We start from the raw sequence: 19,984 nt of genomic DNA, 5'->3' as shown, positions 1-19,984 counted from the left end.
ACGTATTGTCTTTGAAGCTATTATTGAAGGGTATGGGGAAAAAAGTTCATACCGGTAATTATATAATACCTGTACTGTTTTTCTCTGTTAATATTGCATATTCTCATTCTGTATATACAAAACATTTCATATTGAAAAAAGCAGCTTCTTCTCTTCTGAAAAACAAAGAAGAGAAGAAGGGCCTCAAGTAAAAACTTGTCCCTGTGAGTTGCCATCCATATTTTTTGATCCTATCATGGTAGATTCATAACGGGTTTTCCAAAATTCAATTTCTTGTGACATTTCTTGCATTTTATCGTGGTATGAAGAATTATCTCGAAGGGATTTCTTCATGTTAAGTTCTTGCTGAGATATATATTTCTCTAATTCAGAAATTTGTGCCTCATATTTCAGAGCGGTTTCTTCAAATTCGCTTCTGTTCTTGTTAGCTAGTCCTATGACATCTGTTTGTTGAGAGTTCCTATTTTGTAATTCTCCTACTATCCTCTCCAAATTTTTGTTCCTTTTCATTTCTTCATACTTTAAATCCGTTTCTTGACTCACTAGATTTTCTAACTCATGAATCTTTGCTAACCATGCATTTTTTTCAGTAGTGTCCGACAGCCTATCTTGCAAATTCTCTATATGAGACTGTAAGTCGGTATTGAACTTTTGTAAGGTTTGATTTTCTTCAAACAAGTGGATGTTTTTCTGTTTTTCATCGTCAAATTTTTCTCTATATTCACTACAACTACTCTGCAATTTTTTAACCAATTCCCCGTTCCTTGCATTTTGCTCCATTTGTAACTTCAATGTTTCTTCCAAGTATTGGATTTTTTCTGAAATTTCTTTATTCTCACGAACAGACTTTGAGAATGCTGCATTTGATAACTCTAGTGCTTCGGTCTTTTGATTCAAATCAGATTCTAATTCCTCTTTAGTTTTTGTCAAGGACCCTATCGTTTTTTTAAGTGATTGGCATTCAGTACTCACGGCCTCGTATCTTTGATAAAGTTCTTTTTCCCCAAGAGAGACTGCATCTTTTTCATTATTTAACATTTCTACCACTTTTGTATAATGATCAAGCTGCTTCAACAACTCGGAAATTTTGGCCTCGGAATCATTATTAGAGGTCTCCAACTTGTACTTAAGGGTTGAGAATTCTTTTTTCAAATTTGTTTCAGTTTTTAAAGCGCAGTTCAATTCTTCCTTCAACCTGTTGATCTCATCTGTATATTGAGATCTATCTTCTACCGCGCCCAATCGTTCTTTCAAATGGGTCAAATCATCACTTAGAATTTTTTTCACATCTTGAACTCTTTTCAACTCTAGCAACGTTTCCTGTAATTGCATGTCTGAGTCATTTCTCTCCATTTCACGCTCCCAGATCAGTCTTTCCTTTTGCTTATTTTGAGTTTTCAATTTTTCAATGATAGATGCCATGCTTTTAACGTCCTCTTCAGCTTGTTTAAGTGCGTGAATATGCTCCCTTAGCCGTAACTCGTTACCTTGTAGATCATCCATACAGTCTTCAAATTGTTGTTTCTGTTGCTTTATGGTGGATGAAAGTAGTTCTTTTTGACGTTCTGTAGATTCAAAATCTTTTTGTAATCTGTCTAATTGTTCACTAAGTAAGACTTCTTTGGACTTCGATTGCCTCAAATCAAGGGCGAGTTGGCTCAATTTGCCGTTAGACTCGTTTAATATTTCCTGAAACTTGTAATTCTCAAGTTTATAATATCGGATTTCTTCTTCGTATTTTGATATGCTGTCACGGTTCTTTATGATATCACCTACAGGCAAATTAGTTCGATCACGCAAAGGCATGGTTTTTAGCTTGTCTTCCAGAGATTTTACTCTCTCCTCACTGGCTTCGAACTTTATTTTATAAATATCTGAAGGTGACAAGGAATCCTCCCCTTGAATCTTTCTAAATTTGCTATGTAAGGCAGATATGACATTTTCTGCATCACAATGAGCCCTTGTTTCGATATCTAATTGTCTCTTCAGATATTCGACTTCCATCATTAATTTGTTAATGTCGGATTCACTACCTGAAGAACGGTTTGATGAATTCTCTAGAATACTATCTAATTGAATATTAGGGTCCATATCCTGAACTATTTTTTTCAATTTCTTCATCTGAGCTCTGATTTTTTGATCTTCGAATGACGAAGATGCTAGTCTTGTTTCAGTAAACCTTAGCCTAGAAATCAAATTCTTCTTCTCTTCAATTTCATTCTCTAGATTTTTGGTCATCTCAGTGAATGCTAACTGAAGGTCATAATATTTTTTCATTACATCTTCTTTGTCAAGTGAGCCATCGGCGTACGATATGGAACGCCTTGTTGACGGACTACTTGATTCTGCGGATCCATCCGATATTCTTTTATTCAAGTACTGATTCAATGATATTTCTTGCGATAGGCGAGCTTCTAATTCTTTAATTTTATTATCATTTAGAGATCCAATTAAACTATCCCTTTTCTTCTGTTCCTTTTCCTTTATTTGTCTTTGGAAATTGGAATATTCATCTTTAATCATCTGACATTTAGACTTATACTCTGTAAGCTGGCTTCTGGTCTCCTTTAATTCAGCAGTGATTTTTTCATGTTCATTGACTGCGTCATCTCTTTGCTTGGAAAAAATAGCTAGCTCCTTTTGGTGGTTGTCTATCTTTTCTTTCATCTTCTTCAATTCATTTTCCTTGTTTTTAAGTTGAGTATTTAGCATAGCTTTTTCCTTCTTAAAATTGTCGTTTTTTGAATGCAAATCTGAGTTCTCTGCTACCAGAGATTGAAGCCTTGACATTGCAATATTGCAATTTTTCTCCAAAGTAACTAATTTGATATCTAAATCTTCTTCTGAGCTGCTTAGTTTTTTATCGAATGAATTTATCTCATTCTCTTTCAAGTTTATAACACCTTTCAATCTCTTTATTTCACTTTCCAGTTTCAATTTAGATTCCTTAATTAGTGATTGAGAATTTTGCTCCTTAGAAATATCATAATTCAAATTTGATATTTGCTTTATTAGCTCGTCGTTCTTTGAGCGTAAGTTTCCTAGGGCTGTTTCTCGTTCTTTGATGGACTCTTGCAGATCTTGAATTATTTGCTCAGCTTTTTCTAGATTTTGCATAATTTGTAATTTTTGTTTACTAATTTCATTCTTTTCCAATACAGTGTCGTCAAATTGTTTCTGTAATGTTTCTGAACTAGATTTAACTCTATTCAGTAAGCTCTCATTCTTTTTTAAATTTTCTTTTTCCAGGCTCAGCAATTCTTGAGTATCTTTCAATTCGTTAATGGTCTTCTGATTTTTTTCTTCCAAAAACTTTTTCTTGGATTCCATTTCCTGAAGGTCATTCTTTAATTTGATAATTAGATCATTGAATTTTTTGGTTCTTGACATATCGTTCGATGATATTAAAAGAGGTTTTATCCTGATGAATAAGTTAAACCAGGGATCTTCTTTTACCAGTTGATTGTATAATCTAAAAGTATTACCAAGCACCCTTGCATTCTTTAATTTTTGTAAATGGTATGTTATTTCTTTCCTTACGCCATAGCTTCGTATGGTTGCGATTAGTTTAACCATAATATGGTTCAGTTTAGTATCTTTTTGTCTTTCTAGATCAGCTAACACCCCAGCTTTGAAAAAAAGCTTCGTATTACCAATCTTATAAACATTTGTATCCAACTGCAAGGATGATAGAAGGAATTCGCAGTTTTTTTTGGTGTTAGCTTTCAACTTAGAACTGAATGATGCAGAGTTTGAATTTTCAGGATATAAGATCATATACCGCTGAAAAAATTCACGGAATGCTATTCTATTTGGGTAACCTTCTCTGGCGAGTCTGATACCCTCCAAAACACCATTGCAGCGTAATTGATCCAGGATCAATTTCCTGTCAAATGTTTTCGCTTTTTTCACATTATTTGGAATTATACAACGAACGAAATGTGGGTGAGTGGAGGCTAATTGATTAAGCAATGTTATCTGTTGTTCTCTATGGCGTGAAGACGTAGTCTTGAAGGTATTTGTTCTAGTTGATCTTTTTAGTTCTTGAGTTGATATGTTGGTTTCTTGGCCAGCTCTAGGAGATTTTTCACCCTCCAAGTGGAAAAGCTTGGAAATAATACTGTTCCGTGAGGTAGAGAGCAAGGATAAAATGTTGTCGTTTAGTGGATCTTTGTTTTTGGATAACCAGCCTTCAACAGTGTATTCTACGTCCCCAGCATAATGTTTCAAAATGAACCCATTTTTCAATTTTGAACGTTTGAACTTGGGTGAGTTTTGGTCCCAAGTGGAGATCAGTTTAGAGTAGAATGACTCGTCAGTGGATTTGGGCAGAACAGCTTCTTCATCCAACAACGGGAGCACACCACTTGGTGGGCCTTTGTTTTCTATTAAATCGATTGTCAATTGCAAATCTTTACCATAATCGATATAGTTCCATTGAATATTTTCCTTTAGATATTCACTTTGCTCCAAAACAAACATATGGTTATTGAAGAATTGCTGTAGTTTTTCGTTTGTATAGTTGATACATAGCTGTTCAAAGGAGTTATTTTCGAAAATTTCAAAACCAGCAATATCTAACAAACCAATATAATTTGAAGTAGTGCTGTCATGGTCCAAATTCTTATTGATCATATCTACAATATATCCGAAAAGTCGTTCATAAAGGTTCCTCGATAATGCATTCAAGATGAATTTAGCCTGATGAGAATTTTTGGACTGTGAAACCCATTCTTTGCCAGCTTTTGATCTGGGTCTTAAAATGGCAGTCTGAAAATCTTTCTCGTCTACACCCAAATTACTGCAAATTGCGCTGACATCGTTTTTAAAGGAGGCTTGTTCTGCTCTATCTGAGACAAACTCAATGTTACCGATTAATAGAATGATTGCTACCACTTGGAATATCCACTTTGTTTGGTCTTTTGAGAATCCAATGATATTCAGAGCTGACAGCAGCTGTTTAAAATTTTCAACATCATTAATTCCTGGTATAATATCTTGGTTAGAGTTTGATAAAATTTTGTAATCTTTTATGTTTCTGGATTTGAGACATAGGTTTTTCAATTCAGAATCATCTAACCCAGATAATAACTGATAAAATATGTGATAGTTTCTTTCCTTTGTATTTTGATATACGATTCTCGATTTTTCGAGCAGGTACCACTCAATATGCGCACCGTTGATCATACCATGTTCATTGAATTCGATCTTTATGAATTTGCCAAACCTGGAAGAGTTGTTGTTTCGCACTGTTTGAGCATTACCAAACGATTCTAAAATGGGATTACTTTGTAGGATTTTCATTTCGAAGCTTTCTATAATGGAATTGCTATTAGCAGGCGCTATACTGGAACAAGAAGCAGAGGTTATAGACGCTAGATATTGCAGGATCTTCTTCGTGTTTTCCGTCTTACCTGCACCAGATTCTCCCGTGACTAAAATGGATTGGTCTTTGCCTTCAGATAAAAGGTTTCCGTAGGCTTCTTCAGCAATGGCAAAAATGTGTGGTGGTAATTTTCCATTAGAATCGGTTTTCGGGCCATTTTTGAATGATTGGTTATGACTATTGTGGTATAAGCTTATATGATCCTCGGAATATGAATTCAAATTGTGATAAGGGTTGATCGCGACCAAAAAAAGGCCGGAATACGTGTAAATTAGGTCAGAATCGTATCTTTTTTCCAGATTATAAAGCACGGAAGGCTCATTCAAATGAGTTAGCTCCGACATATTCTCTACTTTGTCAAAAGATGATGGATTGACCGGGAATACGCTGGATATTCGCACTTGTACTAGATTCGAAGCCTCTGTCGAATTTAGCGGCCGAACAATTCCTATTTGTTCTTCCTGTCCTGTAAACTTATTCTTGATAATATCGGTATTCCTTAGTTCCCCTTTTATGAAAACATCCTTCTCATCTGGTATCCAAACCACCATATTACTATTGCAAGACTGTCCGCCAGTCATTATTGCTATAATCGTCTCAGTTCTATCTTGCTTATCCTCTTCCAATTATGCAGTCTGCTAATGTCGGAACAGAATGTAGAAAATTAATAATAAAGTGTATTTAAGATGGGGGAAATAGTTGCTCATAAAAATCATAAACAATGAACAACTCTAAACAAACAGACCAAGAAATTACGAATGTTTACGCAATTACCTTTTTAGGCTAAATGAAGAAACCTCGAAAGATCGAACAAAATTTCCAAGGTGGGTAATAGAAAGTATATGTCCATTACCCTGCGTTTGTTTTTTTCATTTTTGAACAAAAAAGAAATTTTAAAGTACTGTGACGCATTTATGCGTGTGAAACCCAAAATGGCCTCGGAAGAACATTTGTATGGTACTACTATCACTTGAGCATCGACTCTTTTTTTTTTTTACCCTTCTTTATATACAATGATCCTTCCTGCTGCATGGGGCAATCCGTAAGTACGCCCCTCTCTTCATTTTGTTTATAATTAAGTCTTTCAAGATATTATAAAACAATATGGTTTCAAGGGAGAGAAGGCACGTTTTGCCTTCCATAAGAAATGCTAAAAATAAAATAAGAACCTTTGACAATACTACGAGTGCTGGAAAGGTACCATAGCGTGATCTTGAAAGTTAAAATATCTGGCGAGACATCATAAAATTGGTTCTACAACAATTTTTCCGCTAGAAGCCTCAGGCGTCTACGCCCGATTGTGGCAAATGCGTTACTACTGCTGTAACGGAGAAAATTTTGCAGAGGGAGTTCATTAAGTTGCCTGCGTCATGCCGCCGCGCTCGCTGTATCCCACAGCGAGATTTGCGTAAGATTCTCAAAGAGAAAAAGGAAGCGTCGGTCTGTAACTTGGAACGATCTTCAAAAAGGATACTCTAGTGTATCCATCTCGGCGTCCTACGTATTTTCAGGCGGAAAGTGAATGGACTAGGTTGAAAAACTGTTACACTGATGAGTAAGCACTATTTATGCCGTGGATACATCATCCTCTTTTTTCCACTTTTGATAAGGAATAACACTGTAAAAATAAACTTGCCGTAAATTATCTTATTCAAAGAATTGTCGTAGATGCCCGGTAAACTCTTTCCCTTTACATGACACTTTTTATGCTATTGATCAAAAACATTTCGAGCCGTTTCGCATTATCTTAGTCTAGTTGACATTTTGTAGAGCCGCAAGACAATCGACCTGCGGGATATATATACAGAGAAATGCAAGGTAGGTGATGCTAGTCCGGAAAAAAGTTATGAAATACCACTTGGCCTCAGCTTATTCATCCTTTTTTCCTTCTTCTCTTAATTACATCGCACGAAAATCTATTCATAGGTCAAATATTATGACTACACGCTTATTATATGGCGCAGACTCGCCACCAATTCTAAGATGCTTCGATTTAAAAACTTCGAAAATTACCGTAATGGGAGATGATGATTCAGGAAAGACATCCTTGGTCCGCAATTGGCTAAATAGTACTTTTCAAAATTCAGATCCTAACCATTATAGAGTATCGGATATTTACCATAAGACGGTTCAATTCAATTATTTTAAGGAATTCTATCACACCTTTGTAACGGCCAAAGCGCAACTCTCCAACGATGTGTATCATGCGGTTGAAAATCCAAATACAGTTGGAAGTTATGCCGATATATTAGAAAAATACATGATTGACGCTAATATTTGCAACAATAAATCGGTTGTCGGAAGACGCACTAAGATCAACGTTCAAATTTCTGATACTAATCAGATGGATATCTCATGTTATTCAGATTTAACCACTGTGCAAATCAAGCAGTCAGATGCAATTATATTGTGTTTTGATTCCACTAACGAGAGTTCATTTGCCAGTTTAGAGTATTACATATGTACTATTCACCAAGTAAGCTTGGAATCCAAATTGAATATTCCAATTATTATAGCGTGCACGAAATGTGATTTGGTCTCTGAAAGGACCATTTATTACGACAGAATTTTAGCATTCCTGCAAGACCTAAATTTTTCGCCCGATAGCTTGGATTATTTTGAAACATCATCCAAGCTTGATATAAATGTTGAGGAGTTGTTCTTCGCAGCATTGTTGAAGATTGAAAAATCTAAAAATGATTGCAGGAAACTCCTGCAGGGATTCATAAATGGTATGTATCCGGCCAATAATTCACCTTCTTTGATTAAAAACGGGAAAGCTCGTGAAATCGAAACCCAAGAAGCCAGTTGTATAAGCATCAAAAGCCAATTGATAACGTCTTCTTTAGAAGAATCGAAAGATTCCAAGAGGCTAATTACAAAAAAGAGTGGGCACACGTCTATGAAGATGTCCCCGGCGAAAAGCCTTACAAGAGGATCGTCAAATGGAAGTCCATCCAGCGATGAAAGGAAAAAATTGAAGAAATGCATCATGGCATGCTGTGTAATGTAAGTGCAAAAAAGAAAAGCCAAATAGTCTGCGATTTTTTGTTTTTTCAAAAAACCAACATGATCATCATGGTATATAGTAGCGCATACCCATATATGTATATAAATAGTATAAAAGTATAGTGTATTTTAGCCGCTTAACGGATGCAGAAAGAAAGAAAAAATATTCTGACGGTTCTCCTGTTTTCGGACCCATACACCCTCACCCATACATCAGACTTTTATCAAGAGATCAAATTGCAATGCGAGCACTAAATTGTTCGGCGAAAAAAAATGAAAAGTGCGATGGCACAATGGTGTAGGCTGTCTCGAATTTCGTTCACTGCCATTTGGAAGAAACCCGTCCGGCTTATACTTCCCTTCTCCAGAGAGTTTATCCAGCCTCTGGAGGGAGAACCTCCCCCTAGAACGCGGTGGGAGGCCGTGGGAAACAGAGTGGTCCTCCCCTCTGGCTCCTGCCGGCCGGAGAGCCGGTTCCTTGTTTAGTGACTTGGCTCTCTATCTTTCAGATGTGCTGCAACCTGCAACTTCTTAAAATTATCTGTAACTAATTTTAGACGTTGAGATATCGATTTAGTAATAGTTCCTACCTAGAAGCTACGAAGACACACCAGATAATTAGTGCATATATATTAGATCAATATGGTATGTGAGAATGACGTTAAAATACAGAATGAAAGGAACCAGAACAGCATAGTTTTTGAGGAATGAGATCAATGTGAAATCAAGAAAAAAAACGAGCAAAAGAAAGTAAAAATAAAGTGGGAAGAAATAGTCAGCATATGATGTTTGAGCAGAATTATACGTAACTATAGGGCTAAAAAGCAATATATGGAACGAACAGCAGTAAGGACGATAACAGCTCTTCTGACAATGGAGAGAAAGTACGACTAGATGTTGTTGGAAGACTCTATATAAAGAATGAAGAATCTTTCAAGGCTACCTGTGAAAATACGTAAATGGCTTTGTTTTTATTGCATACCTGATAGCATGTGTTTGAAGACATCAACACAGCATCTCAAAGAAAGTGCTCTTAACGGTCAGGGGTTTGAATCAGATTTGTCTGTTTAAGGTCGTTTTGCTCCCTGCTTATTTCTTTCGTGTTTCCCAATGTATCCTATTTTCGACAATTTTCAAAAATTACTAACATTTAATTTTCCTAAAACAATAATTTATTGTTTTTATTTCCATTTTCTTCTTTTACAGGTTTTAGTTCAAGATTTGTTGCACCCAACTGCTGCTTCTGAAGCCAGAAAGCACAAGTTAAAGACTTTGGTTCAAGGTCCAAGATCCTACTTCTTGGATGTTAAATGTCCAGGTTGTTTGAACATCACCACCGTTTTTTCTCATGCTCAAACTGCTGTCACCTGTGAATCATGCTCTACCGTCTTATGTACTCCAACCGGTGGTAAGGCCAAATTATCTGAAGGTACTTCTTTCAGAAGAAAGTAAGTTAGTTTATTTTTTTGTATAATTAAGGTCATCTTCTTTTATCTGAAATATATAAATATAAATTTACTTTTAATCAATTAAATTAACCTTTTGGGCTTCAAAGAAGGATGCGTGAATGAGATGACATTGAAGTGAGTGTATATACTCCTCTTAGCTACAAGATCAAATTTTCTTTGCAGAAGTGGCGGTTACGGTGGTAACAACAGCAAGAGAGATGGTGTATTGTTTTCTGTTCAAACTCAATAACCTCACTTCTATTTTCCGAAGTCTAAGTTGCGTTTCTACACGTTTATAGTGAAGTTTTTTCAGGGACAGTTTCTATTTTAACTGGCCCGTTATATGGCTCCTTTTCACAGAGTGATTATCATGGATACGGCAAACGAGATAACAACTAGCTGCGGCTGATACAGGAAGCGCCCATCTAGTTAGTGGGTTCATCAATCGTTGGCAAATCATCAACAAATTTTATGGGCGTGTGGCGTAGTCGGTAGCGCGCTCCCTTAGCATGGGAGAGGTCTCCGGTTCGATTCCGGACTCGTCCAATTTTTTTATTCCGAATGATAATCAAAGCACCGTAAGATGTGAAAGGAGGCATGAAGGTGAGGTGTTGTACGCACGAGACATCTAAAACAAAGATGAGGATATACTTACTAACGAAAGCATTAATTAGGACATGATGATAGTTGATTTTTAGGAAGACAAAAAACACAAAATAAAAATTCTATATATGGAAATGAGAGGTGGTATGCAACTAATAAGAACGACCAAACATACAGTAGTTAATAGCGGTACGTTCACATCTGATACATTTTTGACCTTCATTCAATACAGGTTGGTCGAATGGGATACACAAAGATTTGGCACCCATGCTTGGAGCCTTGTCATCTTCTTCAAATTCTTCACCGTCGTCTCTCTTGGCAGAAGATTCTTTGATGTCTTCTTCACATTCCATAATTCCGCACCATGGCGCCAAGATAACGTTTTTCTTATTTAGAGCTGGAACAAAACCCTTCCATTCGTTAACAATAACCCTATGTGTATCGAATAGTTCCTTAGCTTTTTTAAACAGGTCGCCTTGCATTTCTTCCAAGATTTCTGGAACACGGAGTTCCAATTCATCAAAGGAAACAATGTATTTCTTGGAGTCATTTCTACGGACAACAACAACTTGGTTTTTTTCGATATCCTTAGGACCCAGTTCGATACGAATTGGAATACCCTTTAGTTCGTACTGAGAGAATTTCCAACCTGGGGTGTAGTTGTCGTTATAGTCACCAAAGGCCCTGATGCCGACCTTTTTCAAACGAGATTCCACGCTCCTAGCGGTTTCATGAATGTGTTTGCGTTGTTCGTCGGAAGTCTTCTTTGTGATACCCACTGGAATAACAGCAGATTGGAATTGCGACACTCTTGGAGGGACAACCAGACCTTTATTGTCGGAATGGATCATGACCATGACACCAATGGCACGGGTGGATAAACCCCAAGAATTTTGGTAAGCAAAGATCTTAGGGTGATCGGAGCCTAATGGATTTTCCACAGACAAATTGAACATTTTGGAGAAGTTTTGACCCAAGTGGTGAGAGGTAGCGCCTTGAATACCACGGCCAGTTTGTGGAATATAACCTTCACAAGTGGTGGTGAAGTCACCGCCGGCGAATTTTTCCTTTTCGGTCTTTCTACCCTTAATCACTGGGACAGCTAATAATTCTTCGTAAACGCCGGCGTAGAAGTCCAAGATTTGCAAAACTTCTTCTTCGGCATCCTTGGCAGTCAAATGAGCGGTATGACCTTCTTGCCACAGGAATTCTCTGGTTCTCAAAAAGGGTTGAGGATGCTTGAACTCCCATCTAACGACGGAATTCCATTGATTCAACTTTAAGGGTAAGTCTCTGTAAGACTGAATCCATTTCGCATAGTAAGGGTACATGACGGTTTCGGAAGTTGGTCTGATAGCGATTGGTTCTTCCAACTCGGAGGAACCTGCTCTGGTAACCCAAGCAACTTCTGGAGCAAACCCTTCCACATGGTCCTTTTCCTTTTCCAACACACGGGACGAGACAAACATTGGGAAGTAAGCGTTCTGTACACCAATGGCCTTGATCTTATCGTCGAACCACTTCTGAATGCTTTCCCAGATAGAATAAGAGGGGGGTCTCAGGATGTAGCAGCCGGAAACATCGTAGTAGTCCAGCATTTCACCCTTGGTCAAGATTTGTTGGTACCAGCCTGGGAAGTCCAGGGCCTTGTCCACGGTGATACCGATCAGTTTGGCGTCTTCCAGGGCTGCGGCTGCGGCTGCGGCTGCGGCCGCAGCTGCCTTGGAAGGTTGTTGCTTTTTCTGTTGTTTCTTGCCTTCAGTGGCGGCATCCTTGGACACTTCCTCAGTGAAGTCAACCACCTTTTGGAACTTTTCGAACTCTCCTAGAAACTTTATCATATCAGACTTTTTCATAAAAGTAGTGGCATTTAGCTGCAAGATGGTATCACCGTCTATGGTACCTAACTCGTGGTCAATTAACAAGTGAAAATCAGATGTGGCGTTGGCCAAGTCCCCTAGGATGAAATTTCTGGCAGACTCAGACTGGAACGCCTGCTTGACGAGGTCATCGCGAGCCAATCTTGGATCTTTGGTAGAAGTAGCATTAGCAACCAGCGCAGAAGGGGTCGTAGTAGATTGCAAAGCCACCACAACGATAGGAACGGCGGTCGCAGACTTTGGAGTCTTCGGCTTGAAGACTAAAGACTTTACTGCAACGGCAGATTCAGCAGCAGGCATTTCAGTCACGCACAATTTGGTAAAGGCTTCGGAAACAGGCATATTTTTGTTAATTTTTCTACTCTCTTATTCTAAAACTTTGTGATTTATTGAATGTGTCGACGCACGAATGTACACCAAGCTCTGTATTCTATTAAAGGAAAACCTCTCTAGGCTGCCAACAACGATCACAACGAACGTAGTAAACCCTGTTAATCAAAAACAAAGGCCCTCTGTGACTGAAGCATCGCTTATCCAATTTTTCATTTTTTTCAAAATGCAGTAGGGCGTCCCTCCGGCGGACGCAAAAAGTGAAAAATTTTCCGTCGTGAGCAGTGACCAGGCTGGCCTGGCAGTTTCGACATTATGACTGATCGAACCATCAACGACTATCAAAAGGTATAAGAGGGTGCGTTATGGCCTGGGGTAGTGGGTGGTTTTGCCGTTATCCAGTCCTCACGCAGGCAGTGAGATAATACCCGTTCTCGTTTTTTTCAACATGTCGTCTTTGTACATTAAGGAGGCTACTGGTGTGGACGAATTGACTACTGCCGGTTCTCAAGACCAACCATTTAAATCCCCGGCATATGCTTTGTTTGCATCCCAACAGAAGAGCGATACCACCGAACCTAAGCTGTTCGTGTTCAAGACCGAAGACAATGAGTTTCAAGAGATCAGTGCCTCTGCCTTGAAGAAGGCTCGTAAGGGCTGTGATGGTTTGAAGAAAAAGGCTGTCAAGCAAAAGGAACAGGAGCTGAAGAAACAACAAAAGGAGGCAGAAAATGCTGCCAAGCAACTGTCTGCTCTGAAGATCACCATCAAGAAGGACGAGTCACTACCGGCTGCGAACAAGACCAGAATCTACGACTCGTACGCCAAGATCGGCCAAAGAGTCAAGATTTCCGGTTGGATTCATAGACTTCGCTCCAATAAGAAAGTTGTTTTTATCGTTCTAAGAGATGGATCTGGTTTCGTCCAATGTGTCTTGTCCGGTGATCTGGCTCTGGCTCAACAAACTTTGGACTTGACTTTAGAATCCACTGTTAATCTATACGGTACCGTGGCTAAATTGCCGGAAGGTAAAACCGCTCCAGGTGGCGTCGAATTGGACGTTGACTACTACGAGATTGTAGGCTTGGCCCCCGGTGGTGAGGACTCTTTCACCAACCAAATCGCAGAGGGCTCGGACCCCTCTTTGTTGTTGGACCAACGTCATCTAGCCCTGAGAGGAGATGCCTTGTCTGCAGTAATGAAAGTTCGTGCCGCTCTGTTGAAGAGTGTTAGACGTGTCTACGACGAAGAACATTTGACCGAGGTTACTCCACCATGCATGGTGCAAACTCAAGTCGAAGGTGGCTCCACTTTGTTCAAGATGGACTATTACGGCGAAGAAGCTTTCCTGACCCAAAGTTCTCAATTATACTTGGAAACCTGTTTGGCTTCCCTGGGTGACGTTTACACTATCCAAGAATCCTTTAGAGCTGAAAAGTCGCATACAAGGAGACATTTGTCCGAATATACACATATTGAGGCGGAATTGGCCTTCTTGACTTTTGAGGACCTACTGCAACACATCGAAACTTTGATTGTCAAATCCGTCGAATACGTTTTGGAGGATCCAATCGCTGGCCCACTCGTAAAACAGTTGAACCCCGGCTTCAAAGCTCCAAAGTCTCCATTCATGAGATTGCAGTACAAGGACGCCATTACCTGGTTGAATGAACACGGCATTAAGAATGAAGAGGGCGAAGATTTCACATTTGGTGACGATATCGCAGAGGCTGCTGAGAGAAAGATGACCGATGCCATCGGCGTTCCAATCTTTTTGACCAGATTCCCAGTCGAAATCAAGTCTTTCTACATGAAGCGTTGCTCCGACGACCCACGTGTCACTGAATCTGTCGACGTTCTGATGCCAAATGTCGGTGAAATCACCGGTGGTTCCATGAGAATCGACGACGTTGACGAGCTAATGGCAGGTTTCAAACGTGAGGGCATTGATACAGACGCCTACTACTGGTTTATTGACCAGAGAAGATACGGTACTTGTCCACACGGTGGTTATGGTATCGGTACCGAACGTATCTTGGCCTGGTTATGTGATAGATTTACTGTCAGAGACTGTTCCCTGTACCCACGTTTCAGCGGTAGATGCAAGCCATAATCTCTTGCCACTGAAGAAAACATGAGCGCTCACATACATAGAAGAATATACATATAGATATATCGATTAATATTTAGGTTTTTCCCCCTTCTAATTGTCCTTTTATCCATTCAAAAATTGACGTTGAAGCAAGCTCCCAAAATCCTCTGCCGGTAATCTCAGACCTACAATTCCTTTTCTTTGTTGTCTTTTTATGCTTCGTAACAATTGCCCATTTACATGATCTCGATCATAGTGATTACTCAATAAATGAGTCACTTTTTTGGATAACTACGCGAATTGGGACATGTGAAAAAAAAAAGGAAATTATAAAAACAATAAAGAATGAAGAGTTTTGCGATAAGCCAATTCTTTGAAGAACAGAATAAAATATTATTAATGAGAAGTTCAAGAACAGATAGCCACTCAAACAAACTCTAAGCAAACATGTCCGACAGTACTCAAAAATTATGGGGTGGAAGATTCACTGGTGAAACCGATCCTTTGATGCATCTTTACAATGCGTCTCTTCCGTACGATTACAAGATGTACAAGGCCGATTTGGAAGGCACTAGGGTATACACTGCCGGTTTACAGAAGCTGGGTCTTTTAACACAGGCAGAGCTAGCCAAAATTCATGAAGGTTTGGCCGAAATCAAGCAAGAATGGGATGCTGACAAATTTATCCGTCATCCAAACGATGAGGATATCCATACTGCTAATGAGAGACGTCTCGGTGAAATAATTGGTCGTGATATTGCCGGTAAAGTCCATACCGGTAGATCTCGTAATGATCAAGTAGTTACCGATTTGAGGATATACTGTCGTGACGTTGTCAATGACAATCTCTTTCCGGCTCTAAAGGGCTTGGTCGATGTCCTAATCAAGAGGGCAAAAGGTGAAATAAATATTCTGATGCCAGGCTACACACATCTACAAAGAGCTCAACCCATTAGATGGTCTCACTGGTTGAGTTCGTACGCAACGTACTTCACAGAAGATTACAAAAGATTGGACCAAATACTTCATAGGTTGAACCAATCACCATTGGGTGCAGGCGCTCTTGCTGGACATCCTTACGGTATTGATAGAGAATTTTTGGCTGAAGGTCTAGGTTTCAACAGTGTCATTGGTAACTCTATGGTTGCCGTTTCTGATAGGGATTTCATCGTGGAATTGATGTTTTGGGGGACCTTGTTCATGAACCATATTTCTCGTTTTGCCGAAGATTTGATTATATATTGCACGGCTGAATTTGGTTTCATTCAGTTAAGCGATGCCTACTCAACAGGTTCCTCCTTGATGCCTCAAAAGAAGAACGCCGACTCGTTAGAGTTGTTGAGAGGGAAGTCCGGAAGAGTATTTGGTGATCTAACAGGATTCTTGATGAGTTTGAAGGGTATTCCATCCACTTACGATAAAGACATGCAAGAAGATAAGGAACCACTGTTCGATTGTTTGACCACTGTAGAACACTCCATGCTGATCGCCACGGGTGTTATTTCTACATTAACTGTGAAGAAGGAGAAGATGGAAGCTTCTTTAACCATGGATATGTTGGCCACCGATTTGGCAGATTACTTAGTCAGAAAGGGCGTTCCATTCAGAGAGACCCATCACATCTCTGGCGAGTGTGTTGCTACTGCTGAAAAATTGGGTCTCGATGGTATTGATAAATTAACTTTAGAGCAGTACCAAAAGATCGATCCAAGATTTGCTGGAGACCTCTTTGCAACTTTCAACTTCGAGCAGAGTGTAGAAAGAAGAGATGCCACAGGCGGCACTGCTAAATCAGCTATACTGAAACAGTTGGATAATCTTAAATCTCAATTAAAGTAACAGAGGTAACTTTATAGACGAGTGGCGGCTACGTTTGCGTGCTCTGAACTTCTGGTCCGTCGTTGATTTTCCCTCCCAAGAAATTTTCCATCGTCATTATTTCGCTTTTTCAGATTGTGATATTTATAAGTATATAGATGTAGGGAATTTAGACACTATTTAGACGTTTTCGAAGATGATGTTGGAAGAATCGAAATTATACTATTGTAAGCTTTTACTAACCTTTTTCTGAAATGTTCGAACGAAAAGCAAGTATGATGATTAATGATAAGTGAGGCAAACGGCCATGAGACTAAGTAACTAAATCGGCCGCAATGATAGATATTGTTCCAACCATTCAAAGTCGTTAGCGAACTCAACATTTGTCTTAATTTATATCCATTTGCACACATTATCATTTTGTAAACGGGATAATGTAGAGCCTCGTGAATATCTGAACCTGGCATCTTCAGGAATTTATAGTTCGATGGCTGGGACCCAATTTGTAGAATACCTAGCTTGATCATGAAAACGTTTAAATTCCGATATCTCTTGAAAACTTTGAATAATGAGTTGATTATTCCGGATGTTATAATTTCAGTACTATGATGAACTAAGTTTAGCTCCGATGTCAACGACGGATTGAATAAGATCAGTTGGGTCTTTCCCTTTAAATGAGGTATAACGCTCAACAATGCTTGATAATACACGAAAATACTTGAATGGATTTCAGACTCTAATGAGTCACATGAGATTAACCCAGATGGATGGTAGGATAACCTTGGCATGAAAAGTATTGATATCAATCTTGGCACTTCAAATAAAAGCGCCTCAAAGTCCTTTTCACAAGTAGGATCAATGTAATATACGAAATCCTGGTCTTCCTCGTGCTTCTTATAAACGTCCGCATTTTCTGTACAAATGTATACCGTAAACCGTCTACGATATAAATCCATCACTTGATTCCTTATTACAGGATCATTCATATCACCGAATATTAAAACGGCTTTGGATTCTGCCTCAGGCAAATGGGGTGGCAGTTTAAAACAGGTCTGATATCCGAGGTAGATGCAGAGGGAAGTGGCAGAAATTCCAAGTCCAAGCTTCCAATGATCCTGAAAGCCGATTCTCAGTCTTTTGTATACTTCATGCTTGTTGATATTGCTTTTTTGTATTGGGGGAGCCTTTTTGTTGGAAATCTTTTCAGTAATGGATTCAATTGATTTTTCAATATGACTCTTGATCTCATCGCCCAAAGCAGCACTTTTCGAAATCACCCAATAGCCGGTATCAAATAATTGATCCACTATGTCCTTACTGCCAGACCACATCGTTTCTATTCGGGTTGTTTTATGGCTGTCTCTTTATATTTATGTTTGCAGGTCATTTCGTCTGTATCTTTTCGTATTTCGATGGCGAACAAATACGGCCTGAAGGGATTTAAAGTTCACCTCCCCCTAACTAGACCCTTTTTCAGAACATCACGACAGAAATAACTCAAACTATATAGAAAAGAAGAGTGCAGACTAGCGTTACAAGCATCCAAAAAATGGGTATCAATAATCCAATCCCTCGAAGTCTAAAGAGCGAGACCAAGTATGTTGTATTTATTTTTCCCCAGCCGATTTTCTTTCGTATTCAATGGATGCAGGCGAATATTTGCAGTAGTTTAGAGCCTGTATCCGTTGTTGATAAAATATTGGTCACCATGAATGGTACACTAACGATTATATTAATTGATTTATTTTGATTATTTTCAACACAGAAAGGCTGCAAAGGTTTTAAAAAGTTTTGTTAAGCCGAATCAAGTGCTTGGGGCAGATCAAGTCATCCCCCCTTATGTGCTAAAAAGGGCCAAAGGTCTAGCCATTATTACGGTTTTGAAAGCTGGTTTCTTATTCTCAGGAAGAGCAGGTTCGGGTGTAATTGTGGCCAGATTAAAAGATGGTACGTGGTCGGCACCTTCTGCTATCGCTATGGCAGGCGCTGGCGCTGGTGGTATGGTCGGAGTGGAGTTGACTGATTTCGTCTTCATTTTGAATTCTGAAGAAGCAGTGAGGTCCTTTTCAGAATTTGGTACGATCACTTTGGGTGGTAATGTGTCAGTTTCCGCAGGTCCCCTCGGTAGAAGTGCAGAAGCAGCAGCGTCTGCATCTGCAGGCGGTGTCTCAGCAGTTTTTGCTTATTCCAAGAGTAAAGGTTTATTTGCAGGTGTCTCGTTGGAGGGTTCAGCCATCTTAGAAAGAAGGGAAGCTAATCGAAAATTCTATGGTGATAACTGTACATCAAAAATGATTTTGTCAGGTAGAGTAAAAGTTCCACCTGCGGCTGACCCATTGCTCCGCATCTTAGAATCAAGAGCATTCAACCTAACACGCCATGACCATGGTGGTGATGATAGTGATAATGATTTTTATAATGATGACCAATACTCCGATAACACTGGCCGTTATTATGATGACATTCCAGACTCGTTCGATTCTGCTGATGAATCCTCTACACGCCCAAACACGAGATCATCAAGAAAAAGGGGAATGTCACAAGGATCTCGCAGTCGCTATGATGACTCAGATTTTGATGACGATTATGGACGTAGTCGCGGTTATGACGACTTTAATAGCGCTGATGATGATAATAGTTACGAAAATTCCCCCGATAGAAACGGCAGTCGCAATAGAGGCCCTCAAATAGACAGAGGTACCAAGCCACGCGCAAATACTCGATGGGAAGATGATTTATATGATAAAGATACTGCGTACTCACGTCCTGTCCATCACCCGGGCAGGGATTATGATAGCACCCGAGGAACTAGAAGTAACTATGGTGGTGAAAGAGGTTATAGTCTAGGCCATGGTCAATCATCTTCCAACAACAATGACAATGTCGATGACTTATCTAATAAAATGTCGAAAGCCGGGATAGATGACGATAACACTGGCGCAAAAATGCGCCCATCTCTTCATTCGCCTACGCCAACAGCCATTGCTCTCTATAACTTTGCAGGAGAGCAACCTGGAGACCTAGCTTTCAAGAAAGGTGACGCTATATCCATTTTAAAAAAGTCAGATTCTCAAAATGATTGGTGGACGGGAAGGATTAACGGCAAAGAAGGAATCTTCCCCGCAAATTACGTTCGAGTTTCTTAGCCTAACTTCAATAATTTATTTTGCTGCTATATATATTTTGAGAATTACGCGGTTGAGCAGTGGTTCTCATTCAATTATGTTCAATAAATGTCTGTATTTATATAATAACTGTTCAGAGGACTTTAGGAGATATTTCCCATTAAGTTTTTATTTTGGGGGTTTGAATGCGCTAAACTTATTCTAAAATTCCTGCGATGGTAATCCATCATTAGATTCAAACTTTTTAAAATCCGTTACGAAATTTATCAAAGTTAACATCATTCTATGGCAAT

The 19,984-nt window shown here is 39.1% G+C and overlaps 8 protein-coding genes and 1 non-coding gene across 9 annotated transcripts; 6 read left to right on the top strand and 3 right to left on the bottom strand.

The window, feature by feature from the left end:
* Positions 1-183: 183 nt before the first annotated feature.
* Positions 184-5,967, bottom strand: MYO1 (myosin 1; the record flags this gene model as incomplete). The annotated part of the gene is made up of 1 exon (XM_056228398.1): positions 184-5,967. One exon carries the CDS (start codon positions 5,965-5,967, stop codon positions 184-186), a length of 5,784 nt encoding a protein of 1,927 aa, XP_056088123.1.
* A 1,355-nt stretch (positions 5,968-7,322) lies between these two features.
* On the top strand, positions 7,323-8,399 carry SKDI08G0640 (uncharacterized protein; the record flags this gene model as incomplete). The annotated part of the gene is made up of 1 exon (XM_056228397.1): positions 7,323-8,399. One exon carries the CDS (start codon positions 7,323-7,325, stop codon positions 8,397-8,399), a length of 1,077 nt encoding a protein of 358 aa, XP_056088122.1.
* A 638-nt stretch (positions 8,400-9,037) lies between these two features.
* On the top strand, positions 9,038-9,847 carry RPS27B (40S ribosomal protein eS27; the record flags this gene model as incomplete). Its single annotated transcript, XM_056228396.1, has 2 exons — positions 9,038-9,040; positions 9,602-9,847. The coding sequence occupies 2 exons, from the start codon at positions 9,038-9,040 to the stop codon at positions 9,845-9,847; spliced, it is 249 nt and encodes an 82-aa protein (XP_056088121.1).
* Positions 9,848-10,316: 469 nt separating this feature from the next.
* On the top strand, positions 10,317-10,389 carry Skdi_8.trna6A. The gene has a single exon. It is a non-coding gene; the product is annotated as a tRNA-Ala (tRNA).
* Positions 10,390-10,598: 209 nt separating this feature from the next.
* Positions 10,599-12,668, bottom strand: SKDI08G0620 (proline--tRNA ligase; the record flags this gene model as incomplete). The annotated part of the gene is made up of 1 exon (XM_056228395.1): positions 10,599-12,668. The coding sequence occupies one exon, from the start codon at positions 12,666-12,668 to the stop codon at positions 10,599-10,601; it is 2,070 nt and encodes a 689-aa protein (XP_056088120.1).
* Positions 12,669-13,104: 436 nt separating this feature from the next.
* Positions 13,105-14,769, top strand: DED81 (asparagine--tRNA ligase DED81; the record flags this gene model as incomplete). The annotated part of the gene is made up of 1 exon (XM_056228394.1): positions 13,105-14,769. One exon carries the CDS (start codon positions 13,105-13,107, stop codon positions 14,767-14,769), a length of 1,665 nt encoding a protein of 554 aa, XP_056088119.1.
* Positions 14,770-15,195: 426 nt separating this feature from the next.
* Positions 15,196-16,587, top strand: ARG4 (argininosuccinate lyase ARG4; the record flags this gene model as incomplete). Its single annotated transcript, XM_056228392.1, has 1 exon — positions 15,196-16,587. One exon carries the CDS (start codon positions 15,196-15,198, stop codon positions 16,585-16,587), a length of 1,392 nt encoding a protein of 463 aa, XP_056088118.1.
* A 155-nt stretch (positions 16,588-16,742) lies between these two features.
* On the bottom strand, positions 16,743-17,897 carry YSC83 (Ysc83p; the record flags this gene model as incomplete). The annotated part of the gene is made up of 1 exon (XM_056228391.1): positions 16,743-17,897. One exon carries the CDS (start codon positions 17,895-17,897, stop codon positions 16,743-16,745), a length of 1,155 nt encoding a protein of 384 aa, XP_056088117.1.
* Positions 17,898-18,115: 218 nt separating this feature from the next.
* On the top strand, positions 18,116-19,712 carry YSC84 (Ysc84p; the record flags this gene model as incomplete). Its single annotated transcript, XM_056228390.1, has 2 exons — positions 18,116-18,162; positions 18,332-19,712. 2 exons carry the CDS (start codon positions 18,116-18,118, stop codon positions 19,710-19,712), a joined length of 1,428 nt encoding a protein of 475 aa, XP_056088116.1.
* Between the last annotated feature and the right edge of the window lie 272 nt (positions 19,713-19,984).

This window comes from Saccharomyces kudriavzevii (genome assembly GCF_947243775.1).
Source record: "Saccharomyces kudriavzevii IFO 1802 strain IFO1802 genome assembly, chromosome: 8".
Lineage (NCBI taxonomy): Eukaryota > Fungi > Ascomycota > Saccharomycetes > Saccharomycetales > Saccharomycetaceae > Saccharomyces > Saccharomyces kudriavzevii.
This window is presented reverse-complemented; position numbering and strand designations above follow the sequence as displayed.